Consider the following 26,208-nt stretch of genomic DNA (forward strand, 5'->3'; position numbering starts at 1 on the left):
AAATAAATAGCGTTACAAGCCTTTCTCAAGAAACAAGAAAGGTCTCAGGTACACAACCTAACCCTACACCTAAAGGAGCTGAGGAAAGAACACGAAAGAAACCCTAAGCCCAGCAGGAGGAGAGAAATCATAAAGATCAGAGCACAAATCAATGAAATAGAAACCAAAAAAACAATAGAACAAATCAACAAAACTAGGAGCTGGTTCTTTGAAAGAATTAATAAAATTGATAAACCCCTGGCCAGACTTATCAAAAAGAAAAGAGAAAGGACCCAAATAAATAAAATCATGCATGAAAGAGAAGAGATCACAACTAACACCAAAGAAATACAAACTATTATAAGAACATACTAAGAGCAACTCTACGCCAACAAATTTGACAATCTGGAAGAAATGGAAGCATTCCTAGAAACATATAAACTACCACAACTGAACCAGGAAGAAGTAGAAAGCCTGAACAGACCCATAACCAGTAAGGAGATTGAAACAGTCATTAAAAATCTCCAAACAAACAAAAGCCCAGGGCCAGACAGCTTCCCGGGGGAATTCTACCAAACATTTAAAGAAGAACTAATTCCTATTCTCCTGAAACGGTTCCAAAAAATAGAAATGGAAGGAAAACTTCCAAACTCATTCTATGAGGCCAGCATCACCTTGATCCCAAAACCAGACAAGGATCACATCAAAAAAGAGAGCTATAGGGGCACGTGCACCCGAATGTTTATAGCAGCAATGTCCACAATAGCCAAACTATGGAAAGAACCTAGATGTCCATCAACAGATGAATGGATCAAGAAGATGTGGTATATATACACAATGGAATACTATGCAGCCATCAAAAGAAATGAAATCTTGCCATTTGCGACAACGTGGATGGAACTAGAGCGTATCATGCTTAGCCAAATAGGTCAAGCGGAGAAAGACAACTGTCATATGATCTCTCTCATATGAGGAAGTGGTGATGCAACATGGGGGCTTAAGTGGGTAGGAGAAGAATAAATGAAACAAGATTGGGAGGGAGACAAACCATAAGTGACTCTTAATCTCACAAAACAAACTGAGGGTTGCTGGGGGGAGGGGGCTTGGAAGAAGGGGGGTGGGGTTATGGACATTGGGGAGGGTATGTGCTTTGGTGAGTGCTGTGAAGTGTGTAAACCTGGCGATTCACAGACCAGTACCCCTGGGGATAAAAATATATGTTTATAAAAAATAAAAAATTATTAAAAAAAATAATAAAAAAATAAAGATATTGACATAAAAAAAAAGAATGCTGATATTTACTTGATAGCAAAGAATGGCTGCAGGTTGACATTTTTTAGCAATTTTATTGAGATACAATTCATGTATCATACAGTTCACTCACTTAAAGTGAACTATTCCAGGGCACCCGGGTGGTTCAGATGGTTAAGCATCTACCTTTGGCTCAGATCATGATCACAGGGTCCTGGGACTGAGTCCTGGATCTCTCTCTGTCTTTCTTTCTGTCTCTCACGAATAAATAAATAAAATCTTTAAAAAAGAAAAGTATACCACTCGGTAGTTTTAGGACGTTACTGTCTCTCTATATATTGGAACACTGGTAATAAGTTAGGAACTTTTTATGTAAGCAGTCTTTCACTCTTTATAATGAATACTCAAATGTTTTATGAAAGACAAATTCTTTTTAAATTGGTGATCATAGGGTTGCCTGGGTGGCTCAGTGGGTTAAGCCGCTGCCTTTGGCTCAGGTCATGATCTCAGGGTCCTGAGATTGAGCCCCGCATCGGGCTCTCTGCTCAGCAGGGAGCCTGTTTCCTCCTCTCTCTCTCTCTCTGCCTGCTTCTCTGCCTACTTGTGATCTCTCTCTGTCAAATAAATAAATAAAATCTTTAAATTGGTGATTATAATATATATAAAATTAAAATCAAATCTGAGACAATGTAGCTTTCATTTGGCAAACTTTAATGTATATAGCATTTCTCTTACAGCAGAGATTTTCAAGACACAAATTGGGCATAAAATAATAGATAAATTAGGTAATATGACAGGCATTATGTAACTCTGGTTTTAACTTTATCATGAATTAGCAGTAGGGGATAACATATTCATTGGGAATGAGCCTAGGAATAAAACTGTCCTTACATTCAAATTACATAAGAATATAGATGTCTTCAGTTACTGCCTCCTCATAGTCACTCTGCTTTTATTTCTGGTAGTTGTTATAGTGCTACAGTATCTTGATGTTCTAGAAATATGTTGATTCTAGTCTAGCCTTACATGCTGTTAAAGATTATTCTCAGGCATGTTTATGCTTATTTTGGTCAAAACTAATTGCTTTTAGTTTTTAATTACAAAATACACTTATAACTATTAAAATATTTTTATTTATAACTGAAATTCCTAAAAACAATAACATTTGGTTATTGTAAATCTGATAATCAATCCTTATTTCCTTTTTCCCATTGAAATAGTGTTATACAAGTTTGATTTTCTACTTTTAAATATAATTTATATGTAATAAATTAATTTCAGATGTACAACAAGGTGATTTAGCAAGTACATACATTTTGAAATGCTTGCCATGAGAACGATATTAAAATATTACTGATTATATTCCTTATGTTGTACTTTTAATCCCCATGATTTATATTTTTTAATTTTTTTTCCCCCATGACTTATTTTATAACTGGAAGTTTGTAGCTCTTAATTCCCTTTATCCATTTTGTCCATTTTCCCACTCCTCTCCCCTTTGGAAACCACCAGGTTGTCCTCATTGGGTCGGTTTCTCTTTTTTTTGTTGTTGTGCATGAGTTTGTATCTAAAAAGAAAGTGGCTTTTTTTGTTTTGTTTTGTTTTGTTTTTAAATATGCACGGTTCATGGCAGACCAAAACCAAAACATATTTCATAAAATGACAAGATTTCACATAATAATTGCAAAAGAAATCTGGCAGACTTTTATATAGACATGGACTAGAAAAGAATTCTGAACTTCACAGGTTTATTCAGAGTCTCTGTTATTTTCCCCCATATTAAATTTAAATATTAAGGCACAGAGAAAAACAAGAGGATTAGTAGGGATTGGTATATGTTGGTGCTTTAAGTGAAGACTGGATCAAATTATATATAATATTTTTGATTATATGGTTTTAGTCATTTAAGTTTCAACTAATGTCTCACAGATTTCTTCCAGCCATCATTACTGATTTTACTCTCACTAGATTTTTGGCACGTAGATTTAACAGTAATGGAGCAGAAATTCAATCTATGTTATGCCACTTTTGCATTGTTTTTTGATAATCTGTTTTCTTCACTTAAACATTCATCATGAGACCATCTTAAAATACCTGCTAGACAAATTATGTCTTTTTGCTCATTTTAAAAATAAAGTATCACAGGGTGACCCAAACAAATAGCATGTATTCCAAGCAATTAAAAAAAAAATCACATGTGCTATTTTACTACTATATATTCATATATTTGTGCAATAATTACTTATTGGATAAAGACCATATGTTTGGAGACTATTCCATGTCATCATATTTCTGACGACTTCATTCTTTTAAATACTACAGAGTATTCCATTCCATTATATGGACACCATAATCTATTCAACCAGTTCTATAGGGATATTAAGGTCACCATATGTTTCTTAATGGACAAACGTATATTTCCAGGAGATAAACCAACATTAGCTAGCTCATAAAAATAAAACACCACCACTGAAGTTCAAATTATTTATTTATGAAAAGATAATGTTTTCTGCATTCTAAACAGATTTATCTACTTATTTGTTTTCCTAACAATGTATATAATTCATGCTATTATGTAGTTGTTCTTTTAGCCATTTCATTTGACTAGCAATATTTCCTCAAAGAGCTTTCCCTTATCTTCCTCCTTTGTGAGATTCTCCTACAAGGCCTGATAATGTACATAACAAACATGGAAATATTTTGTAAAGTATAAAACACCATTCAGTGTGAGTTACGTTTAGAAAAAGAGTGTCACGGACATAGCAGACCCTCAGAAATTCTGTCACATAGTTTTACTAATATATTATTTATATTTATTTCACCGATTGATATTTACAACTCAAAGGAAGGAGACACATTCCACTCATTGTATCACTAGACCATAAAAATCCATTTAAACGACACAGACAAGAGCCTTTGCTGAAATTGGCAAGGAAAAAGAAGAAAAAAATGCTACTTACCTTTTTCTTTTTCTTTAAGATAAGCTGACACTAAATCATGAAGAAACATGATGAGCTCAGCATCCATAGTCACACAAATGTGGTCAGTGAACTCTGTGACCACACTACATTCTACCTTCGGCTTCAGGCTGGCATCTGTAATGGCAAAGTTCTATAGTAAAAGATTTAATGAGATATGTCCCTTTCTCTTCCTGTTTATAAGGGATTTACAAGGGTTTATGTAAATGCATCCATTTAAATGCAACTATAGACAATTGAGTAGTTTCTGTAAGTGATTTCCAAATGATGATATAGTTTACTGAGCACTTTCCAAGTATATGCCACTTACTCCTCATAAAACATTTCTGAATGAAATCCTATTACTGTCCCCCATTTTACTGAAGAGAAAGAGGCACAAATGGATTAAATTATTTGCCAGAAGCCAAAAGCTGGGAAGAAAAACTAAGTAAATAAATTAGACTATATTACTATTACATAAATAACCTGTGAGAAAACAGTAATTTGAAGTTCCTTTAGAATTTTCTTAGTAACTTTAAAAACTATTTTTCTACATACCCTGTAATGAAGGTTCCTGTGGTTCTTGAACATGAATGGATTTAAATTCAAGCTGCATCCTTGGTAATGCAAAGATAGTCTCTGTTTCATGATTGTAGCTAGAACCTCCTCTGAATCCACTCAACAAACTAGAATTCTTCACTGTAGTGCTATTCTCAGTATTATTAGCATCAACATTACGAAGCAGGTTTAGCTCTATATGGACAATAATAAAGACAAGAAGAACCAAATTAAACCAACAGGCAATGATAAACCTATAGCTTTCATGACACTATCATTTAGTGTCAGCTTATCATACATAGAATTTTAGAAGCTGGAAAATAATGACGCACATTTTTAAAAGTAGAGCCATATAAAGCTTTGGTCTTGAGAATAGTTACCTATATATATATTAATCTATTGAAATATATTTATATATAAATATAGTAATATGTTTACATATATATGTAGTGTTTTACTCATATATATAGATAGTGATATATATCACTATTCTCAAGACTGAAGCTTTATAACATGGTTTTTGGATAAACCTAATACACTTTATTTTTGTTTGTCAAACTTTAAAATGAATATCATTTTTAACTAAATTTCTGTCTAAATTTAAGTCTTTCACTATGCTCAGAGTTCTCCATTGCTTGAATACTTTACTCTTACATAGAATTTGCAAATAAATATGTTCCTGACCTTGAAATAAGGTAGAAGTCCTGATTTTCCCCAACATAAGTGCTACAGTTTTCTTATAAAAATTAGCAGTTCTCAGGTATTCAGGTAGCAGTGCAGTTGGCTAATAGCCCCTCCATGGTATCCCAGCCAAAAGAACCCTTTCTTCAAAAAAATCTCTCTTTGGAAGGTAGCAGAGTCAGTACATAACAGTCAATACATGCATAATCTTCTAATTTACTTCCTTACCCTCCTTTGTTCTCAGAACCTTTTTAATAGTCTCTAATCGCTGGCGCTGCCTATTCCATAGTAACTATTTTCAGTGGTGCCCAAGTCATCTTTCCCATTTTGAAAGGTGGTTATTTTTAAGGAAAACATTCAAGTCTTAGCAGGTCTCAGTGTAGTCACTTTTCTATGATTGGTAATATCAGTACTATAAACTTGAACACAAAAACAGCCACAAAATAAGAATTTTCCTGGCCACATTATTATAAGACTTGTGATTCTAATCAAATGGAAAAACCCATCAAAAGCACTCTTTTTAAACTTACTTCATAGGAATATTATTTAGTTTTATATCATTCCAACCACCCCAAACCTTAAAGTTGGTGGCATTCTATTACTTAGTTATATAGTAACTTTACCAAACTTCTCATGTTTAGCATCACTACAAAAATATTTTTCTAACTATAATAAACGTTGCTTATTTAAACTAACTTTATTTTGAATATTTTCAGTTACACCTAAAATAATTTTTAGTCTATGAGATGTTACACTACTAGGATGGTAAATCAGGTACTAATATTGTTATTTATGAGTAAAATGAAACTAGTTTAATTAAAGAATTGAAAATTCTCCCTCCACTTAAATTCTAAACACAGGCAACAGAGCCCCAAATAAAGAAAATAAATCTCTCCAAAGAAATAAATTTTTAACCTTCATTCCTTGTGGCTGTAACATAGTTGAACCATTCTTTTACACTTGCTACTCCATGGGGTGGGTTTTCATGGCGACGCCTTGTTATCTTGGTTATTGTTGCCATAGGACTTTCCAAAGCCCCACATGGTTTGGTAACCATGGTATTGTGGCCCAGATGAAAATCTAATGTTTGTACTATATATGTAGAATGATCACTAGAGCCTAGAAGAAAAATAAAAGTTTCTTGATGTTAACAAACTACATTTAGATGCAAGAAAACAGTTATGACTCTAGATTAATAGATTTAGTTAACTCAAACATAGATAAGGGTATAAAAAAGTGAGAAGTAAGAAAAAAAATCACAAATAATTTTTCTTTCTTTTAGTTATAACTGGATTTATCCTTGGTAATGAGTAGCATCCATTTTTTTCCTTCATCATTAAGAAATCACATATTAGGAAATAATAACTAAAAGGAAGGAGGTTTATCACTGTAAATACAGGTAAAAGCATAGCCTTACCAATAAAGTTTATAGTTTTAGTCTTGACTATTTCCTTAAACTACCACCATGAGTCTTTATATTTTTATACTATTTATAATAACTATTATTATGACTGTGGCCAGCCACAACAGCAGAAACTTTAATTGCCCAGAAACAGAATAAGATGGCAAGTTCAGAAGAAAGTCCTTTAACATGTTTCAGATTTTACAGATATTGATTCACTGGCAATGAACTCCTTGACATATTAAGTACATGAGAACAGAGTTGGACTTCAGAAATATAATGAAAACATACAAAAGACATGAGAAAGGAAAATTACTGTCATTTATAATCATATCAGAAGGTAAGAAAAGGTAAAAGTTACAAATGTGTCAATTTACCATCTTCCCAGATTTTCTGAGCTTCGGTCCAAAAGGCAATATTTGGTTCTTCTAAGTGAAAAAGGGCCCAGGATTTTGAACGGAAATTTGGACCATGAAAACAAGCCAGTGTCATATGATTTCCATGTAAGCTCATTGATCCTCCAAACTGCATTCCATTTTCTGGTAATGGAATCTGAAATAAGGATATGTGGCATCCTGATACCACCTTCAATACTCCAGGCCAATGTCGATGATGAGCTGCATCGAGCACTGCAAGAAAACCAAAAAGCACTTATTCTCAAAGGCCTCACAAACACCCTGAATGGCAGGTAGGAAGGCAGCAAGTGGCTATTTTCTAGAGCTGAAGTGATGCTGGGAAGGGATGAAAACAATTTAATACCTGGTTAACATTAGGTAGAAGCTAACAAAAATATAGTCCGTGAAGTAAGGATGGATAGAAACTAATGAAAGTAGTAACTTGCTATAATAACTACAACTTAACACTTCAGTAATGAGTCATGATTTATAAAGGGCTGGCATTAACTTTTATACAATTCTCACAATAGCTCTGTAAATTAGGGATTTTATCTAGAATCCTTTCAAGTGAAGCACAAGAGGGGTTAAGTGAACTAGTCATTAGAAGATCTATAAGTCAAATAGAAGTCTTCTCTCTCTGTCTTTTTTTTTTTTTTTTTTTAACTCGCTTATAGCCTAGCTACTCAAAAGTGAAGTCTGAGGACCAGCAGCATCAGCCTCACCTGGCAACTTGTTAGAGAGAAACCGAGACAAGTCCACCTTATACTTTCTGTATCAAAATCTGTATTTTAATGGTACACAATAAAGTTTGAGAAGCACTAATCAGATGTAACATTCATATTTATACTTCTCACTTATTCCAATAATGTCCTTTTTGGTTGTTTTCCACAACTCTCATTCCAGTTAGTTAGCATTTCTCTTTAGTTTCCTTTAATCTAAAACCAGTTCTCTAAGCCTGGTTTGTTTTTCAAGACAAGGACTTTTTTTTAAAAAATCTAGGTCAGAAGTTTTGGGGAACATCTCTAATTTGTATATGCCTGACCACCAATTCTAGTTTAAAGGAAATATAGAGATTAGAGGAACAGGATAAATGAAACTATAAGCAAACAACTGAAAAAAAATTTAGAAGATAGGACAACTGGCTAAGTCTCTTCAACAGCTCAGGTCATTAGAAAAAGGACTATGCTGCATTAAAAGAGTAAAGGAACATAACCAGACTTAACCTGGGATCTTGACTCTGATATATTGGTTTAGACAAACCAGTTTTAAGAATAATTTTAGGTCATTTATAGGATGTGGTTAGAAAGCCAGAGAAGAGAAATATTTAGCAAAATGGAAAACTGGATACATATATGGTACTGATACTCTATGGTACATAGATATTATTTGGATACTATTCACTAGACAAGGTTATAAAACAATATGAACAATATTTTGGTAAAAAGTATATGTCTTATATAGGTTTATAGAAAATTATCTAAAAGTATATACTCTAAATTGTTTAGAGTGATGATTTCTGGGTGGAATGTGATGTTTCAATTTTTGCTTATATGTATTTCCTAGGCTTTTCCAATGCACATGTACTGCTTCTGTGATTATAAAGAGTTATTTAAAATGATCCCCATGGGCATCAGCCTGGGTCATGATCTCAGGGTCTTGGGATAGAGGCCTGCATCAGGCTCTCTTCTCAGCAGGGAGCCTGCTTCCCCCCCTCCCCGCCTCTCTGCCTACTTGTGATGTCTCTTTCTCATCAAATAAATAAATAAAATCTTAAAAAGATAAAATAAAATAACCCCTATTCTGACATTTTTCACTACTTTCACCTCTCTGGTTAAAGCTGCAATCATTTGCTGCCTGGACCCTTCCGATAGCCTTCTTAATATAACTATGCTTGCAACAACACTAATGGGAATTACTGCATTGGTCTCTACTTCCACTCTTTGCCACCTATAAAGTCTATTCTTCACATAGCAGCCAGAGTGATTCTTCAAAAAGGAGTATTTTAAGAAAAAGTAAATCAAATATGAAACTGTTCAGAACTCTCCAATAGCTAGCCATCATATTCAAAATCTTATCTGTGGCCATTCATGTCCAACACTTTCTTGCTTGCTTACTCTGTTCCACCAAAGCAGCCACCTTAATGATCCTCAAATAAGCCGAGTTTCTTCTGCAGTAGGAGCTTTGGACTTTTTGATAGGCCCCTGTCCCCAGAACTCTCTTCCCCAGTAGAGATCTTTCTAGCCTAGAACTTTAAAAGGCTTCTCTGACCACCCTTTCTAAACTAGCTAGCCTCACACACTATTATTCTTTATTTCCTTCCCCTGCTTTCTTAGCATGCCTTTCTATCTGAAATTATCTGACATATTTAGTTAGCAAATTAATTATGGTCTATCTCTCCCATTAAAACAAAGCTTTATGTAGGTGGGAACTTTGCCCAATAGTGTATCTCTTATGCCTAAAACAATGCTTAAGAATATAGTTGATTTGTTGATTGAATTCCCGAGTGAAAATAATAATCTGCCTATTATGAAACAGCTAATAAATCCAAACTCAAACATTTTTATTCCACAGCCCATGTTCTAAACCAGAATATGGTATTGTCATAACTATTATTCAAGAGCATGGAATGCCTATGGTTATAGGTAAGTTATGGCAGAGGAAGGAGGTAATATGTCATGACTTCACAAATGATGGCCTTTAATTCTATTGGTGAGTAGGAAATCAGGTACTTGCTGAGTAAATAGAATAAAGAGCATGTGGATCACTTTCTAAGTATGGTACATAGATATTATTTTAAATTAAGACTGTAACACAACATTTGGTGAAAGATAAAATATATACAGAGGCTTAGCTCTAATTCTTACATTGTTCTTGTGAACTTCTCTCTAGGTTATTAGTCATTGTCTTAGGTGGAAGATATGGAACAGGTCCCCAGGTAGACAGAGCCCGTTTGCTGGTGTCAAACTGTTGTGTGAAAAATTCCTGGAGCTTCATTCCTATTTTTATCAGGTCTGGTGTAGTTGATCTTGAAATCATTACTTGGAAAATATCCCACTTCAAATCTCCATGGACAAATATTTCACTAAAGCATAAAACAGAACTATCACATATCTTACAGAAGATAACTAAAAAAGAAACAAATTAAAAACAAAACAAAACAAGGAAAATTCCCTTCTCCACCCAGCTTTTTCTTTCATATTAGTTGCATAATATAAAGTCATTTTGTCACAAAAATGAAGTTTGTTTTCTCACTGGATGAGAGAAATCATATTAAAAGCAGTCACACAAAGTGTCCAGAAAGTAACATTTTACTAAATACCTTTTATCAGTCATGCTTGAATCCAGTGTATTATACAGATTTACTTTCCATTCATCCTGAAGCTTCAGATCGGCATTACTGAAGATACCCATGAGGATACTTGAGCCCATGTAATCAACACGAGCTTCAGTAGAACCCATAGTAATCTGAATCTTGTGACTAGGTTGCTGATTTGGATGTTCAGAAATATGAGCTAAAATAGAAACAATGATTACTTTCATAGAAATGCCTAATGGGGAAAACTTACCAAAATCAATTTTCAAAATGTGTTTTCAGTTGTAAAATTTCAACATACCAACCATCTCCAAAGCATTTACATCTATGGTCCCTCCAACTACTCCTCCTTTAGAATCCAACTGTGATCTTCCCAGACCAACGGACATGCTTATCTCTCGATCTCGATTACTTCCTACCGACAGACGGCCCTGGCTCTTTAAGCCACTAGTTGTCCAACTGGAGAAAAGAAAAAGGGTTGTTAACTAGACAGATAGTTTTCAATGTCATGAATTAAAACAGGAGTTAGAAGATTTTAAAAAGTCTGATAAAACAATACATTTCTTACAAAAACTGTGGTAAATGTTTGAATATTGTTAATAAAACATATTACACTGTTTTCCTTATAATTTTCTCTCTTTAGAGTACATATTCCATGTTGTTTTATATTATAATATCTTTTTTTTTTTTTTTAAAGATTTTATTTATTTATTTGACAGGGAGAGATCACAAGTAGTCGGAGAGGCAGGCAGAGAGAGAGAGGGAAGCAGGCTCCCTGCTGAGCAGAGAGCCCGATGCGGGACTCGATCCCAGGACCCTGAGATCATGACCTGAGCCGAAGGCAGCGGCTTAACCACTGAGCCACCCAGGCGCCCTATATTATAATATCTTTAAGATATTTTTAAGATAAAGCAATTTATAGCTTTTTTCTACTGTCTCAAACATTTTAATATTAAAAAGGTTTTAAATTGCTTTACTATAAGAAAAATTAAACTAATCATTAATTTTTCTAATATCTGAATAGCTTACGTTGTATTTCCCATTACATTACTCATATTCATTTGAACGTTTAATTGCTTCAAGTTGATGGCAAACACGACCAATGTTTCCCATGGGGTCCCTTGTTGGCTGGCTGCTTTGTTCGATTTGTTAAAAGGAGTTGATGTTTTTGAAAGTGAATCTAAAAACAGGAAAATCAAATGCACATTCATTCACATAGGTGCTCAGAGAATTAAAAGTTACCACTCTTACCACTATCGTCCCGAAAGTAAAAATATGGTATTCTTAATTAAAGCCTAACATTTAATAGCTGCCATTTTGCCTCTAAAATTATAGCTACCATTTACTGAATGTTCAGTAAGGGCTGTTAGTCTTCTTGAAAGCTTATAAAGCTCTTTACAACATCCGTTTTATATGAGGAAATTCTCGTGTGCATGGGGTGCAGCACCACAGATCATCATCCTGGGATTTTCTTAACAAAGGAGAAAATCATTAAGTTGCTGCTGCTAAATAGAGGACTTGAAGGCAGGGACCATTCTGAAATGCAGATGTCTGCTGAGGTGCCCATCTGCTGGGTTCCTGTGGGCTCAGTGTGAGTCTTGAATCCTGCATTTATTCATTATACTCTTATATCACTTTTATATGTTCAGATACAAGTAAGAGTGCTGAGCACATAAAAAAGCTTAAAAAAACACTGGCTGAATGAAAGAATGACTGAATGGATGAATACCAAAGATTAACTTTTTCATAAATGAGTCTGACACTCAGGAAAAAAAAAATTAACTTTTTCAAAATTAAACATCTTTTACAACGTTGTAGGTTTGTTTTACTTCTAAAAATAACTATACCATGTGGAACAAAGTAATAATATGCTCATTCCTCTCTTTTTTTCCCTTTCAAAGCTACTAGCCACCCAAGCTATCTCTTCTTCTGGCAAATATTTTGAAGTGTTTGTTGTTTATGGTTTTGGGTATTACCCCGCCCAACCCCCCACCATATTCCATAAAAATCTGTAAGATTAATATTTTCCTAGAGTTGAGGCAGAAATCTGGGAGCAACAAATTAAGATTTTTATCTTGCAGGCTCTGGAGGGATACTGATAACAAAGAGAACTGTATTACCTCTTCGGGGAACTGAAGAATCAGACACACTCCTTGATCTTATGGAAGCTGGGGATTTTAGGGTCTGTGCTGCTGTCCCTGGTGACATGGTGCTGTTTGTCATATGCTCATTGAATACATTAGGTGACTGAGGCATGTGGGTGAAAGAGGCTGACTGACTAGGCTGCTCCCAGGTCCTGCAGTAAGCTTTCCTTGATGATTCAGGGGAAAGATGCTGGCTTACCCCTTCAATGGAATCAGGTGTCCCTGGGCCAGATGCTGTTAGAAAAGTAAAAACAAAATTAATAGAATAAAATTAATCAGAGTACAATCTTCATGTTATAAAATAATAAATTTTACGACTCTACCTTTTCTAATCATATTCCTCCTAGTTCTCTATTTGAGAACTATATAGCAATTTATAGTTTGCAAAGTATATTCCAGCATGTTATTCTATTTAATTCTCATGGAAGTTCATGAGAGGGGCAACACAGGTACTCTTTTTTCCACTTTACAAATAAGGGAATAGGTGGCTCAGTCAGTTAAGCATCTGACTCTTGAAATCAGCTCAGGTCATGATCTCAGGGTTGTCAGATCCAGCCCATTGATAGGCTCCGTGTTGGGTGGGGAGCCTGCTTGGGATTCTCTCTCCTCCTCTCCCTCTGCCCCTCCCAACCCCCACCACGTCATGCATGTGTGCACTCTCTCTCTCTCATAAGTAAATAAAGAAATAAATAAATAAGGGATAGACTCAAACCTGGATTTCAAGTATTTTCTACTGTATCCTATTAACTCTACCTTTCACTTACACAGTATGCTACTACAACAACATCTAAGTCTAAAAGAAAATAATGCAGGCAATGTGATAGCATATCCCCAACATTTTCTGTTTCCCATGCTTAATTAACCATGATTAATTTGGACAGTTAGATGGTATTTCTGCATTTTCAGATTTTGCAAATTATAGAATAATCATAATAGAATATCAGCCTGGTGAATGCAATGTCTAAGAGCACAAGCTTTTTGTGATCTCCAATACCAATGTAACCCCAGTGGTTAGCACATTAGAGGCACTCAGCCTCTAACAATTCAGCAGACATTTGCTGAATGAATGAATGAATTACCGGGTACAATTTAGCAAGTAAGACAAAGTTTGTGGTATCAATCATTGATTCCTGTTACTACTATAACCAAAATTAAAAGTAACCTAAGTATAATTACAATTACATAGCAAGCTTACTTGGCAAATTTATAGTTTGGTCTCCAAGAAATAGGCGTCTTGCAATACTTCTCCTATACCAGGCTCTTGGAAATGCCAGAATTTCACTGAGTCGACGCATATCATATTTAAAGGAGGCAGACCCTATATCACATACAGCTGATACATAAATAAACAAAATCTGTTAGAGAACAGATTTCCAAAACCTTTAATATTGTCGTATGGTAGGTATGACATATTACACAACTGAATTATAATAATGTTATAAATAATGAAATACCAAAAAATGTTATATGGTATGATTAGCAAGTGATATTGTTCCTTCCACAAATGATAAAAATAGCACATTCTTACACTATTCCCATTTCTTTTTTTGAGGTGAGGGCAACTTGGAATTCTATTGTCAGTTTATCATGAAATTCTGAGAAGTTCTAAAGATCAGACTTATTGACAGTTTTCAGTTTAACACAGGGTTCTTCTCAAATATGGAAACGGAATAATCGGGATGGCCAGGAACACAAACTTCCTCAAAAGTAGCTGCAAACCAAATAGTGTGTGACAAGAACTACTGTTTTCCTTTTAGACAAAGAATAGGGACTTGTCAGTCTGAAGGCATTGTGATGGCTGCTTCTTGGGGTTCTGCTCTGAGTACTCTTCTGCCCCAGTTTTATATGCTCCTCTGTTCCTCCACCAGAGCTTCTTCCATAAGGAGTTACACATCAGCGTCCCCCAAACCAACATTTCTGTTTCAGCCTGAGTCTATATCCACATAGCCCATCAGCCAATTATCTACCAGACTCTCCCACATAAATATCCGATTAGGCGCTTCCTTATTTTTGATCTAAGTTAATGATGGTCCACTGTCCCTTCAGTCACCTAAGCTAAAAACTCGAGGCATCCCTGTCTCCTCTACTCCTTACACAACTTGTACTCAAGCTTGTGGGTTCCATTTCTCTCAAAACCATGCCCTCTTCTTTTGTATTGTCACAGTTCAGGGCTTTAATTCCTATTGCTTGGTCTATTTCAACAGTTTTTTCAAGCATCTCTCACATTTTTCACACTGCCATCGACTCTTTATAAAACAACAATCCGAAGCATTATCCCATTTCCTTTTTTTAATGCAAACATGTTATTTTATAATCCACATACAGATTTATTATTTGTGGTAAGAACACTTAAGATGACATCTATCTTCACAGATTTTTTTTTGTCTTCACACATTTTAAAGTGTACAATACAATACTGTCATCTTTAGCCACAGTATTGTCATCTCATTTCTTAAAAACCTTTAATGGCTTTTCACTGCCCAAAGGATCAGAACCTGTTCTTTAGGCTGCCATAGGAGTCTCCCAACAATCTAGTCCTGCTCTATTTTACCAGCTTTCCCTCTAGTCCTGCTCTATTTTACCAGCTTTCCCTTGGGACATTTAACTATACAACAGTTAAATGTTCAGTTACACTTACGCTTTGCCTCAGTGAAATGAAGTATGATCCAAGAGCACATTTTTTGATGCTTCTGTACCATTAAAGACCATGTTGCTAAAGCCAAGAATCTGTTTACATAATTTTGAAGATCTGGCCCAAATATTATTTCTTTTGTGAAGCCTTCCTTCTCTGATCTCCTGAATAAAACAATTCATTTCTTCCTCTTTATATAAACCTCCATTACAGCATTAATCACACTGCACTGTCATTTATTTGTCTACTTTTAAGACCTTTCTTTATTCATGCCGGCACCCTGAATCATCTAGGAGAGTAGCGACACAAGTTCACTGTAATATATAGACTCAGTGTATGTCTGTTGAATATTAGCTCTAAGTGTACTTACTATATTTGTGCAATTACTAACTTTAAAGGTTTTCACTCCCGCAATACTCCCACCTCTTCAAAATATTCCACATGCATATAATTTTTAAACAGTCAAGTCGCAACATAAAGAAAATGAGCAAGTGATTTGTCCATAGGTTTATGGCTAGTTACAAAGCTAGCAATACACACGTACACAGCTTAAGATCTCATGACACACGTAAAAAATTTTTCACCATCATCCCTTATTAGTGATTCAAGAATTCATAATCAGAAAACTAAGCTAATGAGAAATCAAAAATTTTACCAATTCATGGTAGAGAAGTGAAGAAAAGAACTTTTCAGTGATTTAACTAAGCATATTTTGGCCTTTGGGTGACATTTCTATGCATTTATCTAGAAATCATATTCCTAATGTTGCTTACTTGAATTGAGATAGTACGTTGGCCTAGAATGTAATTCCTTTCATTTAAATCATTCATCACTAAAAGCTTAATACTATTAAATGTATTTAATATATAAACACTGTTAAAAAGGAGATCCTTACGTAATTCCAAAAAATAGCATTTTTAGAAACTATACAAGTACCAGATATATTGATTAGTGTAGTGTCCATTTTGCTTGCAGACTTGCTTACAGACTGACTTTCAAAAAATGAGGCACCTCCTGAACGCCTTATCCGAGACAAACTCACTTTTACAAATTCAAGGTTTATACTGAGCGAGTCTTTTCGACCAGTGACTGACGTGGGTTCTTCATCCACATTCCCTTTAAAACAAAAACAAAAACACAACACACACACACGTACAGACGCATAAATACATGTATATATATACATATATGCAACTATCTAGTTACATGAAATTATCTAATACACTGGAATATGCCATCAATTAAAATCACTTTAAGTGAGGCTAAAAATTTAAGAAGAATGATCTAATGAGTATTAGCATTCTCAACAATAGATTTAATAGTTTCAAGCACATAAACAATAGTGATTTTTACAATACTTCCTCAACAAAAACTAGCACTGATATGGAGTATATGTTTTTGTTACTTCTCTAAGTAAATCAAGAGACATTCACTAATATCAACATCTCAAACATTTTTAGTGGTAAATCTGCACTTTAAAATGACAGTGAAATTTAAGTTGGCTAAATAATAAGGAGAAGCAGCAGCAGCAGAAGGTAGTTTCATTTTAAATTGACAAATGCGATGCACACACTTTAAAAATCTACTATTTGTAGAATACAATTTCTTATACAAATAATGATGTGGTAGAACATTTAAGCATTTAAGTAACATAAATATTCTTTTAAATCCAAAGACTGTTGTGCTGCATATGTCACTTACAAAATACTGTTTAAAATTCTTACATAATTAATTCACCTGAATTATTTATTTCATATTTCTACTTATGCAGAGACAGGATATTGTCCAGAAGAAAAATGAAGTTTCTAATCTTGTTTTATATCCATTATTAAAGGTAGTGTGATTTCTAAAAAGATCAAAGCTTCAAAGGGTGCTATAAATTCAAAAAGATGGAAACACGCTAATTATACCTAGTCCTCCTGATCCAGATGTGAGCCCAGAAACAGCAGTTTTTTGTTTCCCTGCTCCGTATGGATGAAATACATAAAGAGAAAAGTCAGACATGCATGCAGTGAAGCTCAACCCCGATGAACTGCTGCTAGAACTGGTCAGATCTGACTGACTACTACTATGTCGACTTCTGCCAAGAGGGCTGCCCAGGCCGGATGAACCTATAATGAAAATGAGAAATCCAAAATATTAGTAAGCCACAGAAAATTTTAAAAGCCTGTCACTTAATACATTCTTAAGAACCAAACAAGACTTAAAATTAAAATGGAAATACACAAACATTAACTGATCAATAGATTTAAAACCATCATATCAAAGTAAAGACTTAGATGTACTTTCAATTAATTTTTTCTGTTAACTGGGGTTGAATACTGTGTTCATCTTTGAGACAATTATTTAGACATTTGATTGGCCAACTCCATAGTTTCCCATTTCTTTTCTCCTTTGCTCCATTGCAAGCAGGCAGTAGAAGAGCCAAAAAATAGCTGGGGCTTAAGCGAAGGGGGAGAACAAACTATAAAAAATCCAAACCATATAACTGGAGTCGACATTTCCGTAGCCAGAGTAAGGTACACAAATGCAGAAAGTTAAAATTTCTTTCTCTGAGAAGAAGCAAGTATCCCCACTGGCACCACTTACCACAGATGTACAGACTAATCCAAAATACACTTTAAATGTAAAAAATATGAGTAAAGCATCTTAAGAGAACATTATATGGTTTTGCTAATAATTTCAAAATATGTATTTCCAAAATATATAGACCTCTTTTGGATTCATATTGCACCTGGTTACTTGGCATCCTACTAGAATGTGTCACGAGCATTTAAAGCTTAGCAAGTCCAAAACTGAACTCTTGATCTTTACCCCCAATCTGTTTTTCATCCAGTGTCTCCCATCTCCAGTAAGAGACATTTCCAAGGACATAGCTCAGTCAGAATCCTGGGAGTTATCTGTCATCCTTCCCACTTCTCTCTATCATGCAATTTATTACCATTGTTATTTCATGTCTAAGAACATATACTAAGCCTGTCCATTTCCCTGTATCTCACTATTGTTACTCTAGTCTAAGCAGTTATCAGCTCTGGTACTGCTGAAATGGCCAACTGTTCTTCCTGCTTCCTTTTACTCTTGTTCTCCTCCAATTAACTACCACACTGCAGTTGGACTGTTGGTGTTCAAAAATATAAATCAGAATCTCACGTCTACTCTTCTGTATAACCTTCAGTGGCTTCCCCACATGATCTGGCTCTTTCCCGTCTCTCTAAATCTTTTTCATACCAATCTACCTCTTATTTGTCATACTCCAATTAAATTAGTTGTTCTTGTTTTTTAAACTTGCCAAATTCTTTCTTGCTTCATGGATTTTGTATTCCCTACCTAAAGTGTTCATCATTCCAACTCTCTGCTTGGCTAACCCATACTCACCCACTACACATTTCCACTTAAAATATGCTTGTTTGCTTATTATCTGTTTCTCCAAATTCGACTTAGGTCAATAATAGCAGCAATGTATCTGCTAGCTAGGTTCAATACCATCTCTTCAACCCCTAGCACTGACCCACACCCCAGTAAAGTTCAATAAGGATCCTTTGAAACAACAGATACTGCTGGGGTGCCTGGGTGACTCAGTTGTTTAAGAGTCTGCCTAAAGCTCAGGTCATGATTTCAGGGTCTTGGGATCAAGCTTCAAGTTGAGCTCCTGAGCAGGGCCTGCTTCTCCCTCTCCCTCTTCCCGAACCCAGCAGGAAAAGAGAAATCATAAAGATCAGAGCAGAAATCAATGATATAGAAACAACAACAAAAAACCACAATAGAACAAATCAACGAAACTAGGAGCTGGTTCTTTGAAAGAATTAATAAAATTGACAAACCCCTGGCCAGACTTATCAAAAAGAAAAGAGAAAGGACCCAAATAAATAAAATCATGAATCAAAGAGGAGAGATCACAACTAACACCAAAGAAATACAAACTATTATAAGAACATACTATGAGCAACTCTACGCCAACAAATTTGACAATCTGGAAAAAATGGATGCATTCCTAGAAACATATAAACTACCACAACTGAACCAGGAAGAAGTAGAAAGCCTGAACAGACCCATTACCAGTAAGGAGATTGAAACAGTCATTAAAAATCTCCAAACAAACAAAAGCCCCAGGCCAGACGGCTTCCCGGGGGAATTCTACCAAACATTTAAAGAAGAACTAATTCCTATTCTCCTGAAACTGTTCCAAAAAATAGAAATGGAAGGAAAACTTCCAAACTCATTCTATGAGGCCAGCATCACCTTGATCCCAAAACCAGACAAGGATCCCATCAAAAAAGAGAGCTATAGACCAATATCCTTGATGAACACAGATGTGAAAATTCTCACCAAAATACTAGCCAATAGGATTCAACAGTACATTAAAAGGATTATTCACCACGAACAAATGGGATTTACTCCTAGGCCTGGCTAAAATTAACAAGACAGGAAACAACAGATGTTGGTGAGGATGCGGAGAAAGGGGAACCCTCCTACACTGTTGGAGGGAATGCAAGCTGGTGCAGCCACTCTGGAAAACAGCATGGAGTTTCCTTATGAGTTGAAAAGAGAGCTACCCTACTACCCAGCAATCGCACTACTGAGTATTTACTCTAAAGATACAAATGTAGTGATCTGAAGGGGCACGTGTACTAGATGGTATTATGCTGAGTGGAATAAGTCAATCAGAGAATGACAATTATCATATGATCTCCCTGATACAAGGAATTTCAGAGGCAAAGTGGGGGGCTTGGGAGGTAGGGAAGGAAAAAATGAAACAAGATGGGATCAGGAGGGAGACAGATCATAAGAGCCTCTTAATATTACAAAACAAACTGAGGGTTGCTGGGGGCAGGGGGCTATGGAACTGGTGGTGGTCATGTTATGGACACTGGGGAGGGTATGTGATATGGTGAGTGCTATGAAGTGTGTAAGCCTGACGATTCACAGACCTGTACCCCTGGGGCAAATAATATATTATATGTTAATAAAAATAATTAAAATAAAAAATAAATTAAAAAAAAACATTTTAGCCCATCACATTAACAATGGTTAAAAATAAATTTAAAGCGTAACGTTGGGAAGAACACAGTGAACCTGGTGTTTATACACACTGTGATGAGGATGCAGAAATCTTACATTTACTAAAAGAGTAAAACATCAAACACTTTAAAAATGTTCACTCTCTCTGACTTAGGAATTCCACTATTAAGAATTTATCCTAAGGATGTTGATTTATATACAAAGATATTCAACTCAGTATTATTTACAAAATAGAAAACAAAAAGCTCAGGTAGTCTCAAACGTATGATCAAAATGATGGATTATCATGAAATCATTAAAGTTAGAGATGAATATTTAATACTCTGGGAAAAACTTGTATTTTAAGTTTTTAGAAGATACATAGCAGAAAAGATCATATTTAAATTTTGCCTGGGAAGAAGACTGTATCTACAAAAATGCTGGAGAGTAGGTAGGAAGTGATAATACAGGTTATCTCTGATAAAAGGATATTATTTTCATTTTTAGTACTCTTGTTTTCCACATTGTCTATAATGAACAGTGAGTTAATTTTATAATAAAAAGTAGGTTTTTCAAAAACTGACATTATAACTCTAATATTTTTACAGACCACAACACAATTCCAACAGCAATATTCTGGAGCTAAGTGTGACGGTGGGCTTCCACATTAGCAAAAATTTATTTCTAAAATATCAACATTTTGTTTTCCTATTTTACAATGAAAACTTTCAAAGATTCACACTGCAAAGCAATGTTTTGCTTTAGCCACTACATGCACTACATGCAAAATATCCCATGGGGGCTTTTTTTACCTCTGCTTATAAACCACTCTCTTAATGTCAGTTTTCTTATTAACAATTATCAATTTTCGTTCATTCTAGTCTCTTTACAAATGGTCAATAAAATCTTTATCATTTGCATATGTGATCTTTCTATGATTTTTAGAGCAGAAATGACTCTAAGCTTTAATAAAGTGAACAGTGACTATCTCACCAGGAAATTACTGGTTTTATGTTAAAAACAAAATTTTCATGAAATGGACATTTGATATGTGTATACATATATGTATATATATATGTGTATATATATAAAAATACATAAAATTATGATTGAATACACACACACACATACACTACCCCTCATACAATTTTAATTCATGGTGATAAATTCTTGCAAGATAACACTCTATGTCTTATTTTCCATTTGTAACACTGATTATTCTTACATGTAAAAAATAGAGCATAAAACATTTATAATATGACAGTTACTTCATAATACTTATAGGGTGTACATTCAAGCCAACCAATAATGCTAACCAGCTGCCATTCCCCTGTACCAAAATATACTAAAAAAACTTTGATCTCTCTATATTTTTCTATAAATGCTGTAATTCTCATATATTCTCCTTTTCCAAATTTAGTTTTTTAGAAACTCATACTAATTCTAGTATTTGGCTTTCAACCAGCAGAATAAAAGAGCGTTTCTATACCAGGTATTCCAGTTTTGCTTGCAGAGGTCTTTGTTCCACTTGGAGTAGCATTACCTCCAGGGGATAAAGATTCTGTGGGATACGTGGTCCCTAAAGTCTCCAGTTCACCTCGGTTTGAAGAAAACACCAAGTCCAGGGATGGCAGCTTTAGCATGCATTCTACTCTGGATACTGGTAAGCAGCTAAACTTGATCTGTGAGGGCTAAAAAGTGCAGAAAGCAAAAAAAAAAAAAAAAAAAAAATGTTTCTAGGTACTAGTTAAAAAATTTCACACTGGATTCCAAAAAACATAATTAATTTCCATTTCAGTCCACATATAGCAAATTATTTGAGACTTTAAAGGATTTTGTGTTTAATGTCCTAGCTCTTTCAAACAGATACATTATGTATCAACCAAAATTTATTAATAAAATGGTATTTTAGGAATCACGAGTGATATATATTTAGATTATTTAGGTAATTCAGAACATTAAAGTTGTCAATGTTCATATTACACTTGTTCACAATCAAATTTTGAAAAGAAGTAATTCCTCTTATACTAAAATTTTTTAAAAGCTATGGTAATAACAGAAATTTTATAAACTCTCAAGCCCTCCCCCATTACATGTTTTCAACATATCTTCAAAAGGCTAATGTGAAACTCGCTACTGAAGACCTTTTGGGCAAACAGCTTTTGTATAAAATAGTTTGAATAGATGACCATTAGTGTTTCTTTTATTCTTGAGACTATCAGATTTTAGTTGAAGGTAAACTGAAGCCTAAAGTTTGGTTACAAGTAGTTTTCATATCCTCTTTAATAAATGCTCAATCAGGTGCTAATATACTCCCAAAGGGCGAGTTGTAAGACTGCATTTTAGAACAAAATATTAAATAAAAATTCCCTAACTCAGCAAAAAATCTAACAAATCTAATAATGGCAAGAAACACAGGTGTCATAATAAAAAAGGGTTTAACTTATACATTTTTGTTTTTGCCAAAGAAGTATAAGATCTAAATTTTGAAAGCCCAAAGATCTATGAACTTCCTCAGTGGAAAAGTAAATACACACATAAAATTGTCCATACACTTCTCAGAGGTTCAGGTGATCTCTAAGCCATTATAGGTATACTAAAGGTCCATGAAGCCAAGGTTAAAGAAACTTTAAGGGAAATAATGCTGGAAATATTCAAATAAACTTAAGAAAAACAGTTTCCTTTAAAACAAAAAGGAATAAATGAAGTATATCTACCTGAACTCGTACATAAACCACAACATCTACAGGGAAGGAAGAGTAAGCAGATGTTGAAGATGATACTAATGATGTTGTCGATTCTTCCATAGGATCTGGTATTTCAAAATGTCCCATATCTTCATCTTGTGAACTGACAGCTGTTAAAATATTTAGTTTTATTATTAGGGCAAAGGCAAACTATTTTTTTAAAGATTTATTTATTTATTTGAGAGAAAGAGAAAGAGAAGATGTGTGTGTGCAAGTGGCAGGGTGGGTGGGGACTGGTGGGGGGAGCAGATGGAGAGAAAATTTTTTTTTAAATTTTTTATAAACATATATTTTTATCCTCAGGGGTACAGGTCTGTGAATCGCCAGGTTTACACACTTCACAGCACTCACCAAAGCACATACCCTCCCCAGTGTCCATAACCCCACCCCCCTTCTCCCAACCCCCCTCCCCCCAGCAACCCTCAGTTTGTTTTGTGAGATTAAGAGTCACTTATGGTTTGTCTCCCTCCCAATCCCAACTTGTTTCATTGGGAGAGAAAGAATCTTAAGCGGACTCCAAGATCAGTATGGATCCTGATGGGGGACTCCATCTGGCGACTAGATCATGACTTGAGCCAAAATCAATACTTGGACACTTAACAGATTATACAAGCCAGACATTCTGGGCAAACTATTTATCAAAAGATCCTTTCTTGGGACACCTCGGTGGCTCAGTTGGTTAAGCGTCTGCTTTTGGCTCAGGTCATGGTCCCCCGGGCCTGGGATCAAGTCCTGCATCAGGCTCTCTGCACAGAGGAGAGCTTGCTTCTCCTTCTCCCTCTCCCTCTGCCATTCCCCACCACTTGTGCTCTCTGGCTCTTTCTGTCAAATAAATAAAATCTTAAAAAAAAAAAAAAAGGATCCTTTCTCTTATGCTACTACTGAGATCAGGGATATAAACACACAGAAATGTGCTTCTATAGCCCATCATTCCACACATCTTTCCCTATTCAAACCTCTTGCTCATTTCTCCAAATTCCAATCCCCCTCCTATTATAACAAACATTGTGTAAAGAAAATTAAGACTTTGCCCTCAAGAAGTTTCCAGTCCAAGAGGGAAGCCAATGTAGGAATTAAGGATGTTAATTCTGTCTCTAACTAGCTATGGCCGTGGGAAAATCATATGACCACACCAAGATTTATTTTATTTGTAAATGAGGACTAGAAGATTTCTCAAGTTCTTTTTCAGTTTTACAGTCTTGATCACTGAATTTATTATATCATAATGTATAACATCATTAAAAATCCTTCTAAGTAATACAATTTTAAAAATATTTGTGATACAGGAACAATGGGGTGGCTCAGTCAGTTCAGCACCTGCTTCTTGATTTCAGATCAGGTCATGATCTCAGAATCCTGAAATCAAGCTCCACATTGCGTTCTACTGGGCATGGAGCCTGCTTAAGGTTCTCTCTCCCATTCCCTCTGCAACAACCCTCTCCCCAACTGCACTTGCATTCTCTCAAAAAAAAAAAAATCGTGGTGGGAAAGTAAATACTAAGGAGGGTACTTACTTGTATAATTCCTTTCAATTGGTGTAATTGGGATAGTTTCCAGAGCTTTTTCCAGAAAATCTAACAGGCAGGGACTAATAACCATTTCTTCTGGCAATGACTGAAGTGCTACCCAAGCATATAATTTGGCTGTTTTTACTCCTCCACTTCCTTTTCCTTTGGCTAAAACATTTATAAATGTGAGGTGAATTTAATAGTTCCCATACAACATATAATAATTTTGTGAGAAATCAGAACTATGTATGACAGTTTAATCAGGTGAAGCATCTTATTCCTAAACTATATAAGAACACAGTAAAAATAACAAATTGACAAATATGATATATTAATATTAGAATATAAAGATAATTAATGATGCATATAATACAAGTTATTCCTACTTGCTCTAGGTCACAAATGTTGCTTCAATTTTTTGTTTAAAATTTGCTTAGTGTCTCATTTAGCATTATTTTGTCCATTTAAGAAGATATAGAGAAATTTGACTAACAATATTTTTTGTTAAGTGAGGAAAAATGTTGTTTTCAGGCTTTCCTGTGTTCCTGTAGTTCTGAACTTGTAGATTACTTATAATGCCTCCCTGCATGACTCCCATCCCTCTTTCCTTCAGAAAGGGAATATTTCTGGGTGAGTAGAATGAACATAATAGCTAAGACTCAGCTAACTTTGGCTTAGGTTTCCACCCCCAACATATAGTAGTTTTGTAAACCTAGAAAAGCAGTTCAACTTCTATGAACCTGAAGTTCCCTCATTTATAAAATGGGGATAATAATATCTGTCCTATACTTAATGGGAATAGATGTGCCTTGCCAATTCAAAAGTGATGTAAAAAATATGTATTATTATCACATTTATTAGATATTTTAAAAGATTTATGTATCAAATTCCACCTCTAAAATGAAACTTTTTGAACTAATTCTTATTTAGCCTGATGTTCCCTTTTTTGGGGGAAATTTTACTATATATATAAGGTATTATTCATGTGGTGTGGTAGCCAGATTCCAAAATAGCTTTAGTGGCCCTTGCCTCCTGGTATTCATGCCCATGTACAGTTTTCTCCCACACTGACTAGGCTGACCTGTATGTTCAATAAGATATTGTGGAAGTGATGGTTTGTGACTTCTGAGGCTAAGCCATGAAAGACAATGCAACTTTAGTAGCTATGTTCTCTTTTGGATCACTCCTTTCCAGGGAAGTCAGTTCCCTTGTTATAGGAACACTTAAACAGCCAATGGACAGGCCCAAATGGGGAGGAACTAAAGTACCAGTTTGCCCACCATGTGAATGGGATGTGATGGAAGTAGGTTTTCCAGGCCCAGTTGAGCATTCTGATGACCACAGCCTAGCCAACATCTTGATTGCTATGTCAAAAAAGACTGTCAAGTCAAGTTAGATTCACCAGCCAAACTGCTCCTGTATTTCTGATCCACAAACTGTGTTTGAGGTTATAGGCCACCAGGTTTGGGATCATTTGTTATGCAGGAATAGATAATAAATGTGGTTAAGACCAATGTACTTTGTCTTAAAAGCACAAGTTTAATGTTTCCACTTAGATCAAAAACTCCCAAATATGAACTATATAAAATTTTTTCTAAGTGAATAGATCTAAAAAGTTAAATAAATAATCTATTTGGCATAGT

The 26,208-nt window shown here is 34.9% G+C and overlaps 1 protein-coding gene across 16 annotated transcripts in view; it reads right to left on the minus strand.

Moving 5' to 3' along the window:
* Nucleotides 1-26,208, minus strand: part of BLTP1 (bridge-like lipid transfer protein family member 1) — a 217,015-nt gene that overhangs the window by 7,722 nt on the left and 183,085 nt on the right. For all 16 annotated transcript variants that reach the window (XM_082726767.1, XM_082726764.1, XM_082726765.1 and 13 more), the window contains 15 exons: nucleotides 24,572-24,733; nucleotides 23,028-23,167; nucleotides 21,800-22,001; nucleotides 17,223-17,423; nucleotides 16,249-16,428; nucleotides 13,876-14,013; nucleotides 12,657-12,914; nucleotides 11,566-11,716; nucleotides 10,838-10,995; nucleotides 10,543-10,735; nucleotides 10,088-10,305; nucleotides 7,206-7,457; nucleotides 6,342-6,545; nucleotides 4,746-4,940; nucleotides 4,191-4,325 (listed from right to left, as the gene is read on the minus strand). In XM_082726767.1, coding sequence (XP_082582893.1) covers nucleotides 4,191-4,325; nucleotides 4,746-4,940; nucleotides 6,342-6,545; nucleotides 7,206-7,457; nucleotides 10,088-10,305; nucleotides 10,543-10,735; nucleotides 10,838-10,995; nucleotides 11,566-11,716; nucleotides 12,657-12,914; nucleotides 13,876-14,013; nucleotides 16,249-16,428; nucleotides 17,223-17,423; nucleotides 21,800-22,001; nucleotides 23,028-23,167; nucleotides 24,572-24,733 — 2,787 coding nt within the window. The remainder of the gene's footprint in view (nucleotides 1-4,190; nucleotides 4,326-4,745; nucleotides 4,941-6,341; nucleotides 6,546-7,205; nucleotides 7,458-10,087; nucleotides 10,306-10,542; nucleotides 10,736-10,837; nucleotides 10,996-11,565; nucleotides 11,717-12,656; nucleotides 12,915-13,875; nucleotides 14,014-16,248; nucleotides 16,429-17,222; nucleotides 17,424-21,799; nucleotides 22,002-23,027; nucleotides 23,168-24,571; nucleotides 24,734-26,208) is intronic.

Source organism: Mustela nivalis, assembly GCF_964662115.1.
Source record: "Mustela nivalis genome assembly, chromosome: 4".
In the NCBI taxonomy this organism is placed as follows: Eukaryota; Metazoa; Chordata; class Mammalia; order Carnivora; family Mustelidae; genus Mustela; species Mustela nivalis.